The 18,232-nt window shown below is 36.7% G+C and overlaps 1 protein-coding gene across 50 annotated transcripts in view; it reads right to left on the bottom strand.

Moving 5' to 3' along the window:
• The window catches only part of VPS8 (VPS8 subunit of CORVET complex), a 378,806-nt gene that overhangs the window by 115,680 nt on the left and 244,894 nt on the right, over nt 1–18,232 (bottom strand). For all 50 annotated transcript variants that reach the window (XM_081571329.1, XM_081571349.1, XM_081571332.1 and 47 more), the window contains 2 exons: nt 13,295–13,384; nt 9,911–9,957 (listed from right to left, as the gene is read on the bottom strand). In XM_081571329.1, coding sequence (XP_081427455.1) covers nt 9,911–9,957; nt 13,295–13,384 — 137 coding nt within the window. The remainder of the gene's footprint in view (nt 1–9,910; nt 9,958–13,294; nt 13,385–18,232) is intronic.

The raw sequence follows: 18,232 nt of genomic DNA, 5'->3' as shown, positions 1-18,232 counted from the left end.
ATGAAAGATACCAAACCACAGACCAAGGAAGCTCAGACAGAGCCAAGCAGGATAAATAGCAAAAAATCTACTGGAGTAGGTAGCCTTTCCCTTCTCCAGCGGATCTTCCTGACCCAGGAATTGAACCAGGGTCTCCTGCATTGCAGGTGGATTCTTTACCAACTGAGCTATCAGGGAAGCCTCCAAAAAATCTACTCGTAGGCATATTATGTCCAAACTGCAGAACATCAAAGACAAAAGAAAAAAATCCAGAAAGAAGCTGGGGAGTGGGAGGGTAGTGACGAAGACAACTTCACCTATAGAGAAGCCAGGATAAGAATTATATCATATTTATCTTCATAAACCATGAAAGCAAGAACAGAGTGGAGTGAAATATTTCCAGTGTTGAAAGAAAAATACTAACCTAGAATTCCATATCCAGTAAAATAATCTCTCAAAAGTGAAGGAGAAGTATAAACACTTTCTCAGACAAAAGTTGAGGGAATATCTTGTCAGTAAACTTGCCTTTCAAACAATGTTAGTTGTTCAGAAAGAACAAAAATGATGCAGGTCAGAAATCTGGATCCACATAAAAAAAGGAAGAGCACTAGGAAAGGAATAAGTGAAGGTAAAGTAAAAATTTTATTTTCTTATTCTTAATTATCATAACAGATAATAGCGTCAAAAGAATAAGAGTAACAATGTGTTCAGTGATTATAGTTTATAAATAAGTGAAATGAATGACATCAATATTACAAGACACAGGAGGAAGAAATTACAAATGTTATCTACCCATGAAGCACTACAGTATTACAGGTGGACTTGGAATTAGTTATAAATGTATACTGAAAAATCAAAAGGTAACTACTAGAAAAATTTTTAAGAAGTATAATTAATATACTAAGAGAAGAAAAATGGAATCATATATAAAATGCTCAAAGTCAGAGGAAGCATAAAGGAATAGAAAACAAACAAAAAAGAAACAAAAAACAAAGGTGATAAAAAAAATAGTAGTATAAATAAAATAGAAGAAAGGGTAGGATTTTTTAAAAGCCAAAAAGTACCTTAATATGTGTCCTTTTCATTGTAAACAGAAAAATATGGGTATCTGGGAAGTTTTCTTTAAATATAAAACAAGCAAAGTTTTTGAAACTTTAGTATATAGCACTCACATAAAACTTTTCATTGTGTCACAAATTCTAAAAGCAAACAGCAGACCATTCGTCCAAACTCCTAACAATTGCTCTCATTTTTATTATTAACTTACCAATCTAAACTTTTATCATGGAAATGGCAACCCACTCCAGTATTCTTGCCTGAGAAGTCTTATGGACAGAGGAGCCTGGTGGGCTACAGTCCATGGGGTCACAAAAGAGCTGGATGCGACTCAGTGACTAAACAACAACAATAAGCAATCAATGAGGTCAGTGAATATGGTAAGCACGAAGCCATCTACATCTCACATCATCCCATTATCATTTATTCATACACACAAATAGTATGAGTACATAACATTTAATGTTATAAATTTTCCAGTTTAACATTATTTAAACGCTCACACTGCCATGTTTGCCAATTTGGTATTCAACTATGTTCACGTATCTTACCATTTAGATACCTGTTTCCCTCATCTACTTTCTTTTTTTTTTAATTAGTTTATTTTCTAATTTTTAACTTTACAAGATTGTATTTGTTCTGCCATACATTGACATGAATCCACCATGGGTATACATGCTTTCCCCCTCCAGAACCCCCCTTCCACTCCCTCCCCATCCCATCCCTCCAGGCCATCCCGGTGCACCAGCCCCGAGCACCCTGTATCATGCATTGAACCTGGACTGGTGATTTGCCTCATATATGATAATTTACATGCTTCCATGCCATTCTCCCATATCATCCCGCCCTCGCCCTCTCCCATAGAGTCCATAATACTGTTCTATTTATCTGTGTCTCTTTTGATGTCTTGCATACAGGGTTATCTTTACCCATTGACTAAATACCATATATATGTGCTAGTATACTGTATTGGTGTTTTTCTTTATGGCTTACTTCACTCTGTATAATAGGCTCCAGTTTCATCCACCTCATTAGAACTGATTCAAATGTATTCTTTTTAATGGCTGAGTAATATTCCACTGTGTATATGTGCCACAGCTTCCTTATCCATTCATCTGCTGATGGGCATCTGGGTTGCTTCCATGCCCTGGCTATTACAAACAGTGCTGTGATGAACACTGGAGTACACGTGTCTCTTTCAAGGCTGGTTTCCTCAGTGTGTATGCCCAACAGTGGGATTGCTGGGTCATATGGCATTTCTATTTCCAGTTTTTTGAGGAATCTTCACACTGTTCTCCATAGTGGCTGTACTAGTTTGCATTCCCACCAACAGTGTAAGATGGTTCCCTTTTCTCCACACCCTCTCCAGCATTTATTGCTTGTAGTCTTGACTGAGCGACTTCACTTTCACTTTTCACTTTCATGCATTGGAGAAGGAAACGGCAACCCACTCCAGTGTTCTTGCCTGGAGAATCCCAGGGACGGAGGAGCCTGGTGGGCTGCTGTCTATGGGGTCGCACAGAGTCAGACACGACTGAAGCGACTTAGCAGCAGCAGCAGCAGCAGCAGCAGCAGCAGCAGCAGTCTTTTGGATAGCAGCCATTCTGACGGGCGTGAAATGGTACCTCACTGTGGTTTTGATTTGCATTTCTCTGATAATGAGTGATGTTGAGCATCTTTTCATGTGTTAGCCATCTGTATGTCTTCTTTGGAGAAGACAAAATGTACCTCTTCTTTAGACACCTGTTTAGTTCTTTGGCCCACTTTTTGATTGGGTCGTTAATTTTTCTGGAATTGAGCTGCAGGAGTTGCTTGTATATTTTTGAGATTAATTGTTTGTCCGTTGCTTCGTTTGCTATTATTTTCTCCCATTCCGAAGGCTGTCTTTTCACCTTGCTTATAGTTTCCTTTGTTGTGCAAAAGTTTTTAATTTTAATTAGGTCCCATTTGTTTATTTTTGTTTTTATTTCCCATCTACTTTCTTAAACAGTTTTTTCACTGTAAGTATGCTGACATGGATAATTTAATATCAACTACTTTTTTCTTATGGTATTTTCTTAGAATATATTTTCCAAAATGGACTCACATGTATAACCTTAGAGCTCTTAATACATATAGGTTAAACTATGAAAAGAAAGAAAGTGGACTAAAAGGGAGGAACACATATTGAAAGGGCAGGCAGAACAACCCTGTGCAGTGTATCCCATGAACAAATAGTTCAGTACTACTGAGGAACAAAGGGGAAAAGAGAAATGGCAGAATGGAAGAAAATTAAGTTGAACCAATACTCCTGAATAAAATTAAGAAGGGTCTTTTATACCATAAACCCAGGATTTTACCCTGGATAACAGAAGCTAAAAGAACCTTGAGAAAGGGAAACAGAACATTATCATTATTTGCCTGTTTGAAAATAGAAGTAGAAAAATTAAGAAGGCTGATTAGAAGACCAGCAACAGAGACCAGGAGAGACATACTGAGGGCATGAACAAGGGCAGTGGAGGGGGACAAGAGGAGGACTCGCATGTAAGAGATAGCCAAGAGGTACATTTTGATGATTAACTTATTCTGTGTAGTAGGGCTGAAAAGGTGTCAGAGGAGAGGTAAAAAAAAAGTTAAATTCATCATCACACCTAGTATTTTACTTAAGATACTTACACTACAAATGCCTCTGAAGGCAGGGTCCCATCTTATTCACCATTTTATCTCCCATGCCTGTCACAGTGCTTAGTTATGCTGTAGTTACTCAGTAAGTTTTTAAATGAAAAAAATGTGTGGATACTGCCATTCGCTAAGAAAGAAAATAAAGGAAGAGGCACACATTTAGATTGAAAAAATGGTATAATTTTGAGCTATTTCAATCTCTCACACGTTGCTTAGCAGACAGCAATCTCACATAAAGAATTATTAACGTTGCTTAGCAGACAGCAATCTCACATAAAGAATTATTAAGGAATAAAGATATAATTGAATGTAAGCTATCTATCTATCCACCCATCCACCCATTCTTCCATCCATCTAGTTACCTGAAAGGAGATTAGGAGATGATGATGTGTAAGGATTTAGAAGATTGAATTTGAGCTGCTGGCGAAAATACTAACCAGAGATAGAGTATCTGATGGTGAGTCTGGCCAAGGAGGCACTCACTGAAATAGGAATGCATTTTTATATGTTAAACTTCATGAACATATATTCTTTTCAACTTTGAAATATGCTCTTTCAACAATGTGTCAGTATCTTAAAATATCCCTTCAAAATTGTCCAGAGAAACAGTGACAGATACAACTTAAATCAATGTATAACCATTTCCATAATCTACGTTTTTGCTCCTTGGCAAAGACACTCATTTCCTTAGCAATGTTCAATTTTTACTTTATTTTGATAAAAGACTTAGAAACACAATGTGATGTTTTATGTGTTTCTTTTTCCTACAGGAAAATCATACCACATATTTCAGAAGCCTCCAGAACATTGTTAACAAAGGCTAAAATGGACATTACCAAGAAAACAGTACTGAGGAAAATACTATACTGTAAATATAAACACACTTGTTCATTCTCTTCATTCCTTATGAAGCTCATAGCCCCACAAAAACTATCAGTGTCCTTTTGCATTGACCTTCAAGCATCCCCACTGTACAAAGGACCTGCACCTGGATGTAAACATATCAGAACTGCAGTAAGAATTCCTGGCCAGCAGGAATGCACATGGGGAGTAGGGGTGGGGTAGAGTTTTATGTAGCAGCTGTCTCAAAAGAAGGAAATTGGAAGAGGATGCAAATCCTTTCTCTCCCAGGCTGTTGGCCTCAATTCAGGCAAATAATTTGCTTCTGGAGGATTAACCTCCCTCCCTTCAAAACTATCTAATCTTTCTATATACAAATGCCACCAATACCTTTGTAGGTCAATTAATTCTACAAAGGGCATTATTTACAGAGCAAAGGTAAATAATGAAAGACACTGGATAAAGAAAATAGAGAAATACACAGGAGAATTCAACTAGATTATTGGTTCCCTAAAAAATGCTGTTAACAAAATAATGAAATAATACATTCTTGCTTTAAGAACTCAATAAATACAAGTAAATGTTAAATCAAATATGCATAAACTACACACACACACACACAGAGGAATGAGGGAGGATCCTACTAACTCAGGTTTTTGGGGCAAGTGAAAAGAAAAGCAATATTCTGATTTGATACATATATATAAGCAGTCCCCATCTCAAAATAACTTTCATTTTCTCTACTTTCCAGAATGCCGCTGTAGGAGCTTCATGAAAGGAAAAACCTGGATGTTTAAAAAAAAAGTCTTACTGCTTAAGAAGAACAGAAAGAGAAGAATCAAAGGCTAAAATAGTCTGAAGTTCTCTGCCAGGGAAAACTGCTAAGCAGAACCAGTCTACCTTCTCTTGATGTTCTTTGGACCCTAAATGCCTTTTTCTACAACTCCCCTCAGTTCCCACTTCAGTTTTCCCAATACCTGGAAAGATTCTAATCCTTTACTTCAGATCAGTCAACAGCATACTCATCTACAAAGGCTAAACTGTGATGGGAAATCATTCTGAGATCAATGTAAACTAGTCCATACTATCTTGAGATCAACTGGCATTGAAAAAGGGCTTTTTTCAAAGTTGTGTATACTTCATTGTATTCACATGGTAACTGTACATTCTCACTGTAAAAGTGTCACATGATACAGAAATTGACAAGCAATTGGCAAGAGTTTTGAGTGTTTTGATTGGGGCATGGAAGAAGTTAATCTTGGATTTTACCTAGGATCAATACTATATTTCTGAATGTGCTTACAGAGTGGAGAGCTTGAAGAAGTATGTGCACCCTGCACCCCTTGAAAGAACAGGACAGAGTGGGAGGAGGCAGAGTTCAAAGGGCACCCAAGACAAACTGTCTGTAATTCAGAACTTGGTGTAAGGCAGGCTCCGGAAGCAATGCCTCCTTACTTTCTCTGAACTCAACCTTCCTAACCTTCTTCCTCCCCCTCAATCCAGAATTCAATGTACATATTATCAGTGATGGGGTTTAGGACACACTTTCCCAAAATATAGCATGTTGGCATATTGATGGACTCTCTGCCCTTCCCCTTCTGCTGTGAAGCAGATCATAAGACTACCTTATGAAAGGTTGGAGAAGGAAATCACAACCTACTCTGGTATTCTTGCCTGGAGAATTTCCATGGACAGAGGAGCCTGGTGGGCTACAGTCTATGGGGTCACAAAGAGTCAGACACAAGTGAGTGACCAACACTGACTTACTACTTATGAAATGTATTCTCTCTCTTCCTAGAGGGAAGGAGCTTCCTCATCTCTGAAGATGGAGAGACACTGAGAAGAATCCAAACAAACATGTCTTGCTAAGTTTCCCCTAGTTTATTACCCTTAGCTCATATCCTTCAGTCCTGGTACATTTGTCCATGACTGTCTACTCTTCGTCAAACCTAGCATAAAATGCTCAGGTTTAAGTGCTTCTTCAGGTCTTCATTTCCTTATGAAAGTTTCCATGTCACATAAAACACTCAATAAATTTGTATGCCCTTTCTCTTCTTAACCTGCCCAGAACCTAGACAAGTAGAAGGAAAACAGTTTTTCCTATCCGCACTGGTATTATATATTAACATTGTGAATCAAACAGGCTTTTATGGGTTAGTTGAGATACTATCATTTAAAATACTGTTTATATAAAAATGATTGTACTGAAATGCCAAACATCAAATTTAGATAAACTTACAGCATAATCAAAATTGATGCCTGCCTCCTAGGTAAGACATAAAGTAGGAGGATGAAGTGTAATGGGTTCTGGGCTGGGACTTTCAAAGCAGAACACTAGGTCTTTGGCATCTTGGATATGGTGGATGAGTAGGAAAGTACGCTCTCTTTAAAGTTGGAGCTGAAGTTTTCAGTCTTTTTCTGTTAAAGAAAAAATTATCCATGACACTTGTTAAAACAGTAAGGTAGACTTTATTTGTACTAACACAATGGGGTGTTGCAGTAACGGAGAGAGACTGGGCTCAACTCAAACACAACAAGAAGAAGTGGAGATTTATAGCCATGGGGTAGGGGGCAGTCCAAGGATAGAAAATTACTAAGAGGACAGGATAATTCTTTGACAAACTGATCTAACAGAATACTTGCTGAAGGCAGGCCAGGATGATCAGATATTTCCTGGGGGGTGGTAGGGAACAAGAAGTTGGACAGATATCAAGGGTGACCAGATATTGAGGGTGAGGATTCTGGCTAAACTGACATAGCAGGATTCTTCAAAATACACTCTACAAAAACAGAGATGGAAGCCCAAGGTCAGACCTAATGGAGCAGAGGGCTCAGAGGAGTCTGAATAAAGTTTGGTCAGGAGGAGAATCTTTGTCAACTCTTAATTTCTCTAGGCTTAAGTAAAGCTGGTGACCTGGCTGTTATCAAAAGTGAGGACATTCCAGGTCATGTGGCTTTGTGGGGAGAGGAAAGAGAAAGCACTGTGGGTGCACTGCTTCTCTCTGAAGTAGATGAGACAGAGCCTCGGAGCTGAACTGATGTGGCAAGGAAGGAGTAATGTGTGAAAAGTTAACTTAGAGTTAATTATCCTGGGTTGGGAGATATTTAGGGAGATAAAATATACTTTATACTGCTATTGTTTAGTCGCTAAGTTGCATCCGACTCTTTTGCAACCTCATGGACTACAGCCTGCCAGGCTCCTCTGTCTATGGGATTTCCCAGGCAAGAATACTGGAGTGGGTTGCTATTTCCTTTCTCAGGGGATTTTCCTGACCTGGGGATTGAACTTGTGTCTCCTACATTGGCAGATGGATTTTTTACCACTGAGCCACCAGGGATATACTGAGTAAATGTAAAATTATTTGTGGTTTGCTAGTGAACAACACAATCGTCATAGCACTTCTAAAGGATCTTCAGTTCAGTCGCTCATATGTTATAAAGGATTTTACCTTATAACATATTTACCATCTGGGTATAGGTAATAATAGGGCAAGACTTTTCATGGAAGACCTCTAATACTCTTGTGGTTAGCTATTTTTATTACTGTGAAGTTTAACTAATTAAATATCAGAGCAATAGCAGGGCAAATGACTAAACGGGTATTTCTATTATCTAATACTTTTTTTAAAAATTAAGATTTCATCACCATCGTCCTCTATACTTTGCTACATATGAGAAAAGGCCAAGTTCAAAGCTGAACTTCTCTGTCCTTCCAGCTTGAGTATCTCCAAGTAGGATGGTTGGAGAACAAGGACTCAGTTAAAAAAAATTATTCAAGGGGAAGAGGAGTCAGGTCTTAAGAGAATGGATCTGATACTGGTGGGATAGAAGGAATTCCGCTCTGGGGATAAAAGGTACATGGGCTCTAGAGAAAGGGCTGGGCACCTCCTTCCTCTTCCACTTAGCTCAGTCCTCCTCAGCCCCCTATCCCTTCTCAGCTCCACCCTCAGCCCCATCCTTCTCCCAGCTCTCTTCCTTCCCTCCTACCCCTAACCATAATTCTAAGGTATCTCCATCAGTTAATTCCAGTGGTGGGCTAGGGCCCAAACTGGACCTGAAGGAAGAACATTTAAATGACTCATACAAATTAAAAAAAGATGTCGAGCCTCAGTAATTTCTGCAACCAGGGAATTAAAACATAGATCCTTTGAAAAGGTATTGAACTGGAGGGTATGTAGTCAGATTGCTTTTCTCAACATCCGCACATCTGTATGACTCAGTTTAAAGAAACATAATCTGGTTAAGGTTTAAATGATAGACATTTCAAAAAATTATTTCAATCTACAAAATTCCTGGTATTTTGGCATTTAAAAATAACAGAGAATACTAGAATAACCAAAACTTTCTATTTTTATAATACTATAATCTCTAAAGTAAGTATATGACTGTTTTCAATGGCTAGTGTACATTACAAGGCATGTGAAAGGTATGTCACTCTAGAATATTACATTTAAGTCAGTGATGCTTAACTCCAGATGTACATCACGATAATCCTGTGGGGTTGGGCTCAGGCACCTATACTTTTAAAAGTTTCTTAGGTGATTCTGACACACAATTCTGGTTAAGAGTGACTGTCTTAAAACTGTTGGTTGCTCAGTCATGTCCGATTCTTTGCAACCCATGGAGCCTGCCAGGCTCCTCTGTCCATGGAATTCTCCAGGCAAGAATACTGGAGTGGGCAGCCATTCACTTCTCCAGGTGACCTTCCCGACCCGGGGTTCAAAGCCAGATCTCCTGCACTGCAGGCAGATTTTACTGTCTGAACCACAGGGCAGGAAGACGTTAAGATCTCACATACAGAGCTGCTTTGCTTACAAACCTATTACTAATCTCATCATCTCCTTGATTTAGTTTTTATTTGATGAGTATTATAGAAGCACTTAAAGAAACATTTAAACTTTCCTTCTCACACCTCCAGAAAGTTATTTAAAACTAAACATTTCAAATGAAAGTTTAAAAAGTAATACATTTAAAGGTGGGCTGGGAACTAGGTTATTTACTTTGAAAAGTAAAGCTGTCAATCTACTGTTTAGAATAAGGAATCAGAAGGAGTGATGCTACCAGAGGCAGGGGAAGCTAGATGGTCATCAAATTCTTCCTGAAACATGTCCTAATGGCATGCTTTCATTATTTTCTTTACATAGATGACAACTTATCACATAGGTTCACATTAAAATGGGAAGGAAAATATACCTTCAAGATGTAATCAATTTTCCAATCATGTATTTAGAATAATCTCTGTAACCAGTACTCCTGCTAATATTAAAAATCAAGAGCTGACTATACCATCTGGATATCATGAGTCAGTTTCTTAAACTCAATTCATTTCCTTTTTCACCTATGTATCATGAAAAACTAAATTTTATTAACATACCTTGGGTCAAGAAGGCTCCTCAAAAACTTGAAAAGCAAAACCTGGTTCTGAACAGAAAAATAAAGAATACAATTAAATATTAAAACAAACTCTTCCAACTATGCTGTGATAAGAATTTTAGAATATCCCTTTAAAAAGCATGCATGTATATGTTTACTTCTAGTAAGCTCTCTGTGCAGATCTAAGAAATGCTGAAGGATCATCAGGAGGTCATTTCTTCTCAGTAATTCTAATCATTGTCACATATTCAATTCTGAGTGCAGAAGAAATTTAAATATATTGTTTTGCCCCTCAACCCTTGCCAAAAAAAAAAAGCCCTCTACTGAGACAAATCCTCTAACAGTTCCCAGCAAGAGGACCCTTGGAATGGGTCCAGAGCAAGTGCTCTGACCTGCTCTGACTGCACAGATGGGTTCACCCTGCCTCACCTGGTTCCCCCTGTGACAATGGCCAACTGTGAGACAGTTAATCTAGGTGAGGCCCAAATAGCAACCACCACCAAAAAAGCTCATTAACTCTCCAATATAATCAACTACAGAAGAGAGAGCAAACTACAACAGGTTAAGCCTGGCGTGCTGCAGTCCATGGGGTCACGAAGAGTTGGATACAACTGAGCAACTGATAACAACAATACTGCATGCTATAAAAATTTTATAACAATTCACTCATTAGTGCACAGGTGAGGCTTACCGTGAAGCAAACATATCAATTACACTAGGCTACCATAAAGCAATTATACTGCTTTTTCATTATCAATGCATGAATTGTTATGCTTGTAAATAAATACAAACTTCTTTTTCATATTTTTTCATTTTTGATATCATGTTTTAATAATACATATAACATATATAGTGCTTTGTATAAGACAATGTTGATATGGGTACTGATGGATGATTCATCTTGTAAATACACAACAGTATTGATAAATTTTGTTCCGTACTGTAAGTGTATTTTCTCTTCCTTAAGATTTTCTTAATAACATTTTCTTTTCTCTAGCTCACTTATTCTAAGAATACAGTACATAATACATATAATATACAAAGCATGTGTTAATTGAAAGTTTCTGTTACTGGTAAGGTTCCCAGCCAACAGTAAGCTATCAGTAGTTAGTCAAAAGTTATATAGGGACTTTTGACTGGAGTGGGATTGGCACCCCTAACCCCTGCGTTGTTCAAGAGTCAACTGTAAATAAGAGACACAGATGCATAGAACAATTTTATGGACTCTGAGGGAGAAGGTGAGGGTGGGACGTTCTGGAAGAATAGCATTGAAACATGTATATTATCATATGTGAAACAGAACACCATTCCATGTTCGATGCATGAGACAAAGGCTCAGGGCCGGGGCAATGGGATGACCCAGAGGGATGGGATGGGGAGAGAGGTGGGTGGGGGGTCCAGGAAGGGGAACACATGTAAATCCATGGCTGATTCATGTCAATGTATGGCAAAAACTACTACAATATTGTAAAGTAATTGGCCCCCAACTAAAATAAATAAATTTATTAAAAAAAAAAAAAAAGAGTCAACTGTATATGTTTTTATATCCTTATCACTTGATCAATGTGTTTTTGGCCCATGGCCTCCCTTGTGGCTCAGCTGGAAAAGAATCCACCTGCAATGCGGGAGACCTGGGTTCGATCCATGGGTTGGGAAGATCTCCTGGAGAAGGGAAAGGGCACCCACTCCAGTATTCTGGCCTGGAGAATTCCATGGACTGTATAGTCCATGAGATCGCAGAGTTGGACATGACTGATGACTTTTCTCTTCTTTCTTTTGGCCCACAGCCAAAAGAAATATTCACTGAATTAATAGATGACTCCTTATCTTGAGTTAATGGACCTCATCATACCGGACAACCAACCCTATAGACCCAGGAGTCATTTTTTACTCCACCCATCACATTCAACTAATTTCCAAGCCCCATACATTTTATTTCACAAATATATCTTAGATTTGTCCTCTCCACTGGCACTGCTTTCACCCTGTCCTCACCATTTCTTGCCAAGACCTTTTGCCTTCCAACTGGTCTCGCCTCTATTCACTCTCTTTGCCAGCCCATTCTCCACACAGAGTTAATATTCTATCAAATGAATCTACTGAGATCATTCCTTTGCTTAAAAAACACTTAAGTCTCCAGCACACAGAAGATATAGCATAATTTCTTTGCATTACATATATGACTGTTCAGTTTCAGCCCCCAAACTCTTACTTTCCAGTCTCTATACATTTAATTCCTTCCTTCCAATATACCTTTTATAGATTAATCTAACGCTTCTTCCACTACCATCTTCACCACATCATTCTCTGAATATGAATGCTGTTTCATGCCTTCAAGTCTTTACTCACCCAGAGTCCTTTATCTAGAATGCCCTTTTCAATTCTCTGCCTGGAAAACTGACAAAATTATTCAAGATCCAGTTTGTGTATATCTGGGAACACTTGTCTGACTTGCTCACACAGTCTGTCACTCTCTCCTCTTGTTCCTACAGCACTTTTTATGTATGTCTGGTGTAAAGCTTGTAACACTATACTGTGGTTATATAAGTGCTTCTCTATTCCACAGGAAAAATTAAGAAAAAGACTATATTCTTATTAGTGTCACCCCAGAGCCTACCATACTGTGGTACAGAGTGGGGCCACAGTAGTATGTAGTGTGAATATGAATGAATGAAATGAACTGAAATCCATATCTTTATCATTCATGTCAGCTGCCCCCCCACTCACTACTTTGGTTTCCATCTTGCATACCTAACTTCTACTACTATGATTGCTACTTGAGGACTCTCGGTTGTGCTACATGTCCCCGCCACTATCCTAATCTCTATCTCTATCACTTGTGGCCACAATGGTAGTGAGCAAAACTCACTACTAGCACTACCACAGTAGTGACAAATGGAATGCTAGGTCCATTAAATAGTACTTCAAACTGAGCATCTCAGTATTCAGCATTAAAACAGCTGTATTCTAGCTAAGATTTTCCCCCCAAAAAGTTCTAAATGGACAGCATTAACACAATAGGAGCATGACAGAAATTTGAACAAATAACATGAACTCCGAAGAGAATATGGTCACAGTCCCTAGAGAAAAAGATAAGAGTTGGGGCAGGGGGAGGACCCTCTGTGGATTACGACTTTAGAGTAAGTACAGGTTATATTTCCAAAAATGTTTCTGTGATGGTAATATTCATTATGCACAAAGATAAACTCCCTCATTTCTAGATTCAGATTATCACAGAATTGCTTCTAAACATGCACATGCACACACACAATGTGTAGAAACTGCTATTAAAAGGCAACAATCAATGGAAGAAACCACTACAATAAAGATTTCTTAGGTGGGTATTCAGCAACTGTCTCTCCACTAGATGTTCTGCAAAATTTACCTGAAGTTTCTTAATGACTGTTTCAATCTGTTCAGAAAAGTGAGTAGCAACCAGCTCTGCAGCTTTACAGGGCTTCAGGGCTACAAGTTCCTGTAACAAAAGAAAAAGATAAAATAATCTTCAGTGTTAAATTTAAATAGAATTTCCAAAGATGTGAAGCATGATACCAACATCAATCCTTTCACGAGCTTCTATACTGCTTTTCAGGAGACCTCAATATAGGGCCACAATTTAAAGACATATTACAAGTGAGCAAAATTAGAAAAGCATCATGTAAAAAAAAAGTCAGATTTTTATATAAAAGGTAATTCAGAATTCTTAGAAAATGAAAGCAATAAAATTCTGGATTTAGGCCATGCTATCTACAGGATAAATGGTAAGACCAAAAGCTCCCCAAATTCCCTGCTAGTGAATTTACTCTTGAGCCTAAAGTAATAAATTAAAGAAGTGAAAGAAAAAAAAGAATACAGTTGCCATTTCTTTAGCTAAGACTTCTGAAACTTTACCTCCAATGCCTTGTAGATCTTGAAACCAAAATTGTCTTAAGAAATTAACTTAAGGTCAGAAGTCTTAAATGACACTAAGAGGTTGACCACTGTTAATAAGACCTATTTCTGTCAAATCTAAGACTTGCAATCTGCCCTCCCCCTTGGACTTTCCTAGACACTACTGGCTATCCCTTTCTTCTTGAAACTCTTCTTACTTGGTTTCTGTGACCCTATTCTACCTTTTCAATTGTATGAACCATGGCTAAAATGCAAAGACTGTCTACAGATCAACATATTATACTGTCAAATAAAAATACAATAAGCTATCATGACTGCAATATCCATGATATATATTTAATAATTTTGTGTTGGTATTTTAGGATTAATAATACTTAGCTGACAAAAATAACTGTAGTTTATACTATTTTCATACAACACATCTCAAAACAGAGAAGGTGCAACTAATCAATATCACATATGAAAAGGGGGATATTATTATTGATCTTCAGATATTGATCTTCAGACAAAATATTATGAATTAATCTATGTTAAGAGTTTGAAAATTTAGTCAAAATGGCTAACTTCTTAGAAAAACGTAATTCAATAAACTGACTTAAGAAACAGAAAACCTGCATTGATTAGTAGCCACTAAAGAAATTGAATGAATAGTCAAAAATCTTCCTATATAAAACACTCCAGGCCCATACAGCTTCACTGGTAAGTTCCCAGCAATCATTTAGGGAAGAAATAATTACAAAGTTAATTAATGTCTTACAGAGAATAGAAAAAAGGAAACTTCTTCAGCTCAGCTCATTGTATAAGGGTAGCAAAACTCTGATACCTAAACCCTGTAGAACATAAGGAAGGAAGGAAGGAAAATTATACATCGGTCTTAATTGCGAACACTGATAAAGATAGAATCTAACAATGTATAAAAAAGATAATATAACAGGTTCAAGTTGCATTTATCCATAGAATTCAAGGCTGAGTTAATATCAATAAAATTTACGACAAAAACAGAATAAGGAAGAAAATTTTAGCATACAAGAAATAGAAGACTTTCACAAAAATCTTTATACTAAACATTGTATGTGTCAGAAATAAAATTTTAACCATATTATTAACATTAGTGTTTTGCTAAAATATATGAAGCTGTGACAATAAATCTAACAGTAGATGAAAAGTCTCTATAGGGGAAATTATAAAACGTTACAGAAAGATACTGAACAAACAGTTATACCATATGGTCATAAGGTAGAAGCCTCATAATGTAAAGATGTCAGATTAAAAAAGATTCAAAGATTCAATGCAACCCCTATCAGTATCATAAGCTTTAGGAACTTGACAAGTTGATTCTAAAAGGTATTGGAACTAAGCAGCCAATACTCTTTAAATTATGAAGACTTATTATAAAACAACAACATTTCAAGTAGTGACTTCAAGACCAATCAAACAGAACAAGACCCAGAAAGAGACAAAACACAGAGATTCTTGATATCTCATGGTAAGGTAGCACTGTTGAGCAGTACAGAAAGGTCATCTTTTAAAATAACTGTTGCTAGGACACAGATCAATGGAACAGGAAAGAAAGCCCAGAAATAAACCTAAACCCACACTAACGGTCAATAATCTATGACAAAGAAGGCAAGAATACACAGTGCAGAAAAGAAGCCTCTTAAATAACTAGTGCTGGGCAAACTGGACAGCTACATGTAAGAGAATGAAAACAGACCATTCTCTAACACCATATACAAAATAAACTCAAAATGGACTAAAGACCTAAATGTAAGAGCAGATTCTATAAAACTCCTATAGGAAAACTTAGGCAGAACACTCTTTGATATAAATCTCAGCAATATTTTTTTGGATCCATCTCCCAGAGTATTGAAAACAAAAGCAAAATAAACAAATGGGACCCAATCAAACTTACAAGCTTTTGTACAGCAAAGGAAAACACAAACAAAATAAAAAGACAGCCTCCAGAATGGGAGTGAATATTTGCAAACAATGCAACCAATAAGGGATTGATTTCCAAAATATACAAACAGCTCCTACAGCACACACACACACATACACAAATCCAATCAATAAATAGGCAGGAGACTTAAACACATTTCTCCATTTCTCAAACAGATGGCCAATGGGCACATGAAAACATGCTCAACATTGCTATTAGAAAAATGCAAATCAAAACTAAAATGAGATATCACCTCACATGGATCAGAAAGGCCATCCTCAGAAAGTCTACAAATAGTAAATACTGGAAAAAGTGTGGATAAAAGGGAACCCTCCTATACTGTTGGTGGGAATGTAAATTGGTTTAGTCACTATGGAAAATGGAGGTTCCTCAAAAAACCAATAATAGAACTACCATATGATCCAGTAATCCCACTACTGAGCATATGTCTACCTAGAAAAGATAAACACTTTAAATCAAAAAGATATATGCATTCCAATGTTCATAGCAGCACTATTTACAATAGTCAAGACATGGAAGCAACCTAAATGTGTACAGACAGATGACTGGATAAAGAAGATGTGGTATATGATAGAATATTACTTAACCATTAAAAAGAATGAAATAATGACATTTGCAGCAACTTGGATGGACCTAGAGATTATCACATTAAATGAAATCAGATAGAGAAAGATAAATACCATATGATATCACTTACATGTGGAATCTAAAAAAAATGATGCAAAAAGGAATTTATTTACAAAACAGAAACAAGACTCACATAGATAGAAAACAAACTTATAGAAACCAAAGGGGAAAGGGGGGAGGGATCAATTAGGGATTTTGGATAAACAGATACACACTACTATATAAAAGATAGATAAATAATAAGGACCTACTATAGAGCACAGGGGACTATATTCAATATATATCTTGTAATAATATCTTGTAATAACCTATAATGGAAAAGAATCTGAAATGGAAAATACATACATGTACAAATGAATCACTTTGCTGTATACCTGAAACATTGTAAATCAACTATACTTCAATTTTTAAAAAGGGGAAAAAATTCAAAAATGGAAAAAAATTGTTCCTGGGAGAACTAGGTATCCATATTTTTAAAAATTAATTAATCCCCATCTCAAATCATATACAAAAACTGCTTTCAGGTGGGTCTAAGATTTAAAGTTGAAAAAAGAGACAAGAAAGCTTTTAGACGACAATACAGAAGGACTTCTTCAGTACCCAAGGAAAAAACCTCATTATTCTGACTACTTAAAAATAAAAAAAAAACCTTTTCTTAAAAAGAACCACAGGAAAAAAAAAAAAAAAAAAGAACCACAGAAAAAAGCCATGGAGTAGAAGATACTTGCAACATGTATCATTGAAAATAAGACTAACATCCAGGATATACAAGGAATTCCTTCATCAATGAGTACAAGAGACATTCTAACAGGAAAATGGGCAAAACACTTGAACAGTGATGTCACAGAAAGAAAATTTAAATGGCCAATAATTATGCATCTATCAATCTCAGTAATTAAGGATATGTAAATTTAAAACAAAATTAAATGTCATTATACATCCACTAGACAGACAAAATTTTAAAAGTTCAGCAAGAGTATCAAGTCAGTGGAAAATCTCACACAATGCTGGCATCTGCTAACGTTTAAAATATTTATCCCAGTTAAGTGGCAACTATACACCCTAGAACAGAGATTATCAAATGTTAACATGCATCAAAATCACCAGAGGGGCTTATTAAAATATATTGTTGGGCCCTGTCGCCAGAGTTTCTGATTCATTAGGCCTGAGGAGAAGACTGAAACAGCGTTTCTATCAAGTTCTCAGCTGATGCTGTAATGCTGGACTGGAGATCAAACTGAGAACCACTGTCCTAGAAAAATGCATGTGGCTTGTTCAAGAGGCATATGTAAGATTCCAGTAGAATGGATAGCCAGTGATATACTTATAAAATTTAATACTGTACAATAATAAAAATGAATGGCAGCTACATACAACAAAATGTATAAATTTCTCAAAATATTGAGAAAAAGACAGAAAATAACCTCAGAGTATAACCTCATTTATATAAAGTCAGCAACAAGTCAAACAAAACATATATTTTTAGGGGTGCAGGCAGATGCAATGACAATATATAAAAGTGCAATAAATTATCAGAAGAACCAGGATAATGAATATTTATCCTGGTTCTTTTGATAATATTAGTGAGGCAGTGAACTGTGATCAGGAAAGGATACATGGGAACAGTCTAGGGTATTAGCAGTAACTATTTCTGGTATGTTGAGTTTTAATTTTTTATTAAACTGTACTTTTATTTTATGCACTTTTCTCTTTATATTTCAAAATGAAAAGTGTTTTTAAAAATCTCATGAAACATGAATTGTCTATATTGGAAAAACCATCTAAATGAGAGATTCTTTACTGAAATCTACAGAACCAATCTGAGAATGGCTTTTAGGAAATCTG

This window comes from Giraffa tippelskirchi, chromosome 2 (assembly GCF_054371585.1).
Source record: "Giraffa tippelskirchi isolate mGirTip1 chromosome 2, T2T-mGirTip1v1.2.pri, whole genome shotgun sequence".
Lineage (NCBI taxonomy): Eukaryota > Metazoa > Chordata > Mammalia > Artiodactyla > Giraffidae > Giraffa > Giraffa tippelskirchi.
This window is presented reverse-complemented; position numbering and strand designations above follow the sequence as displayed.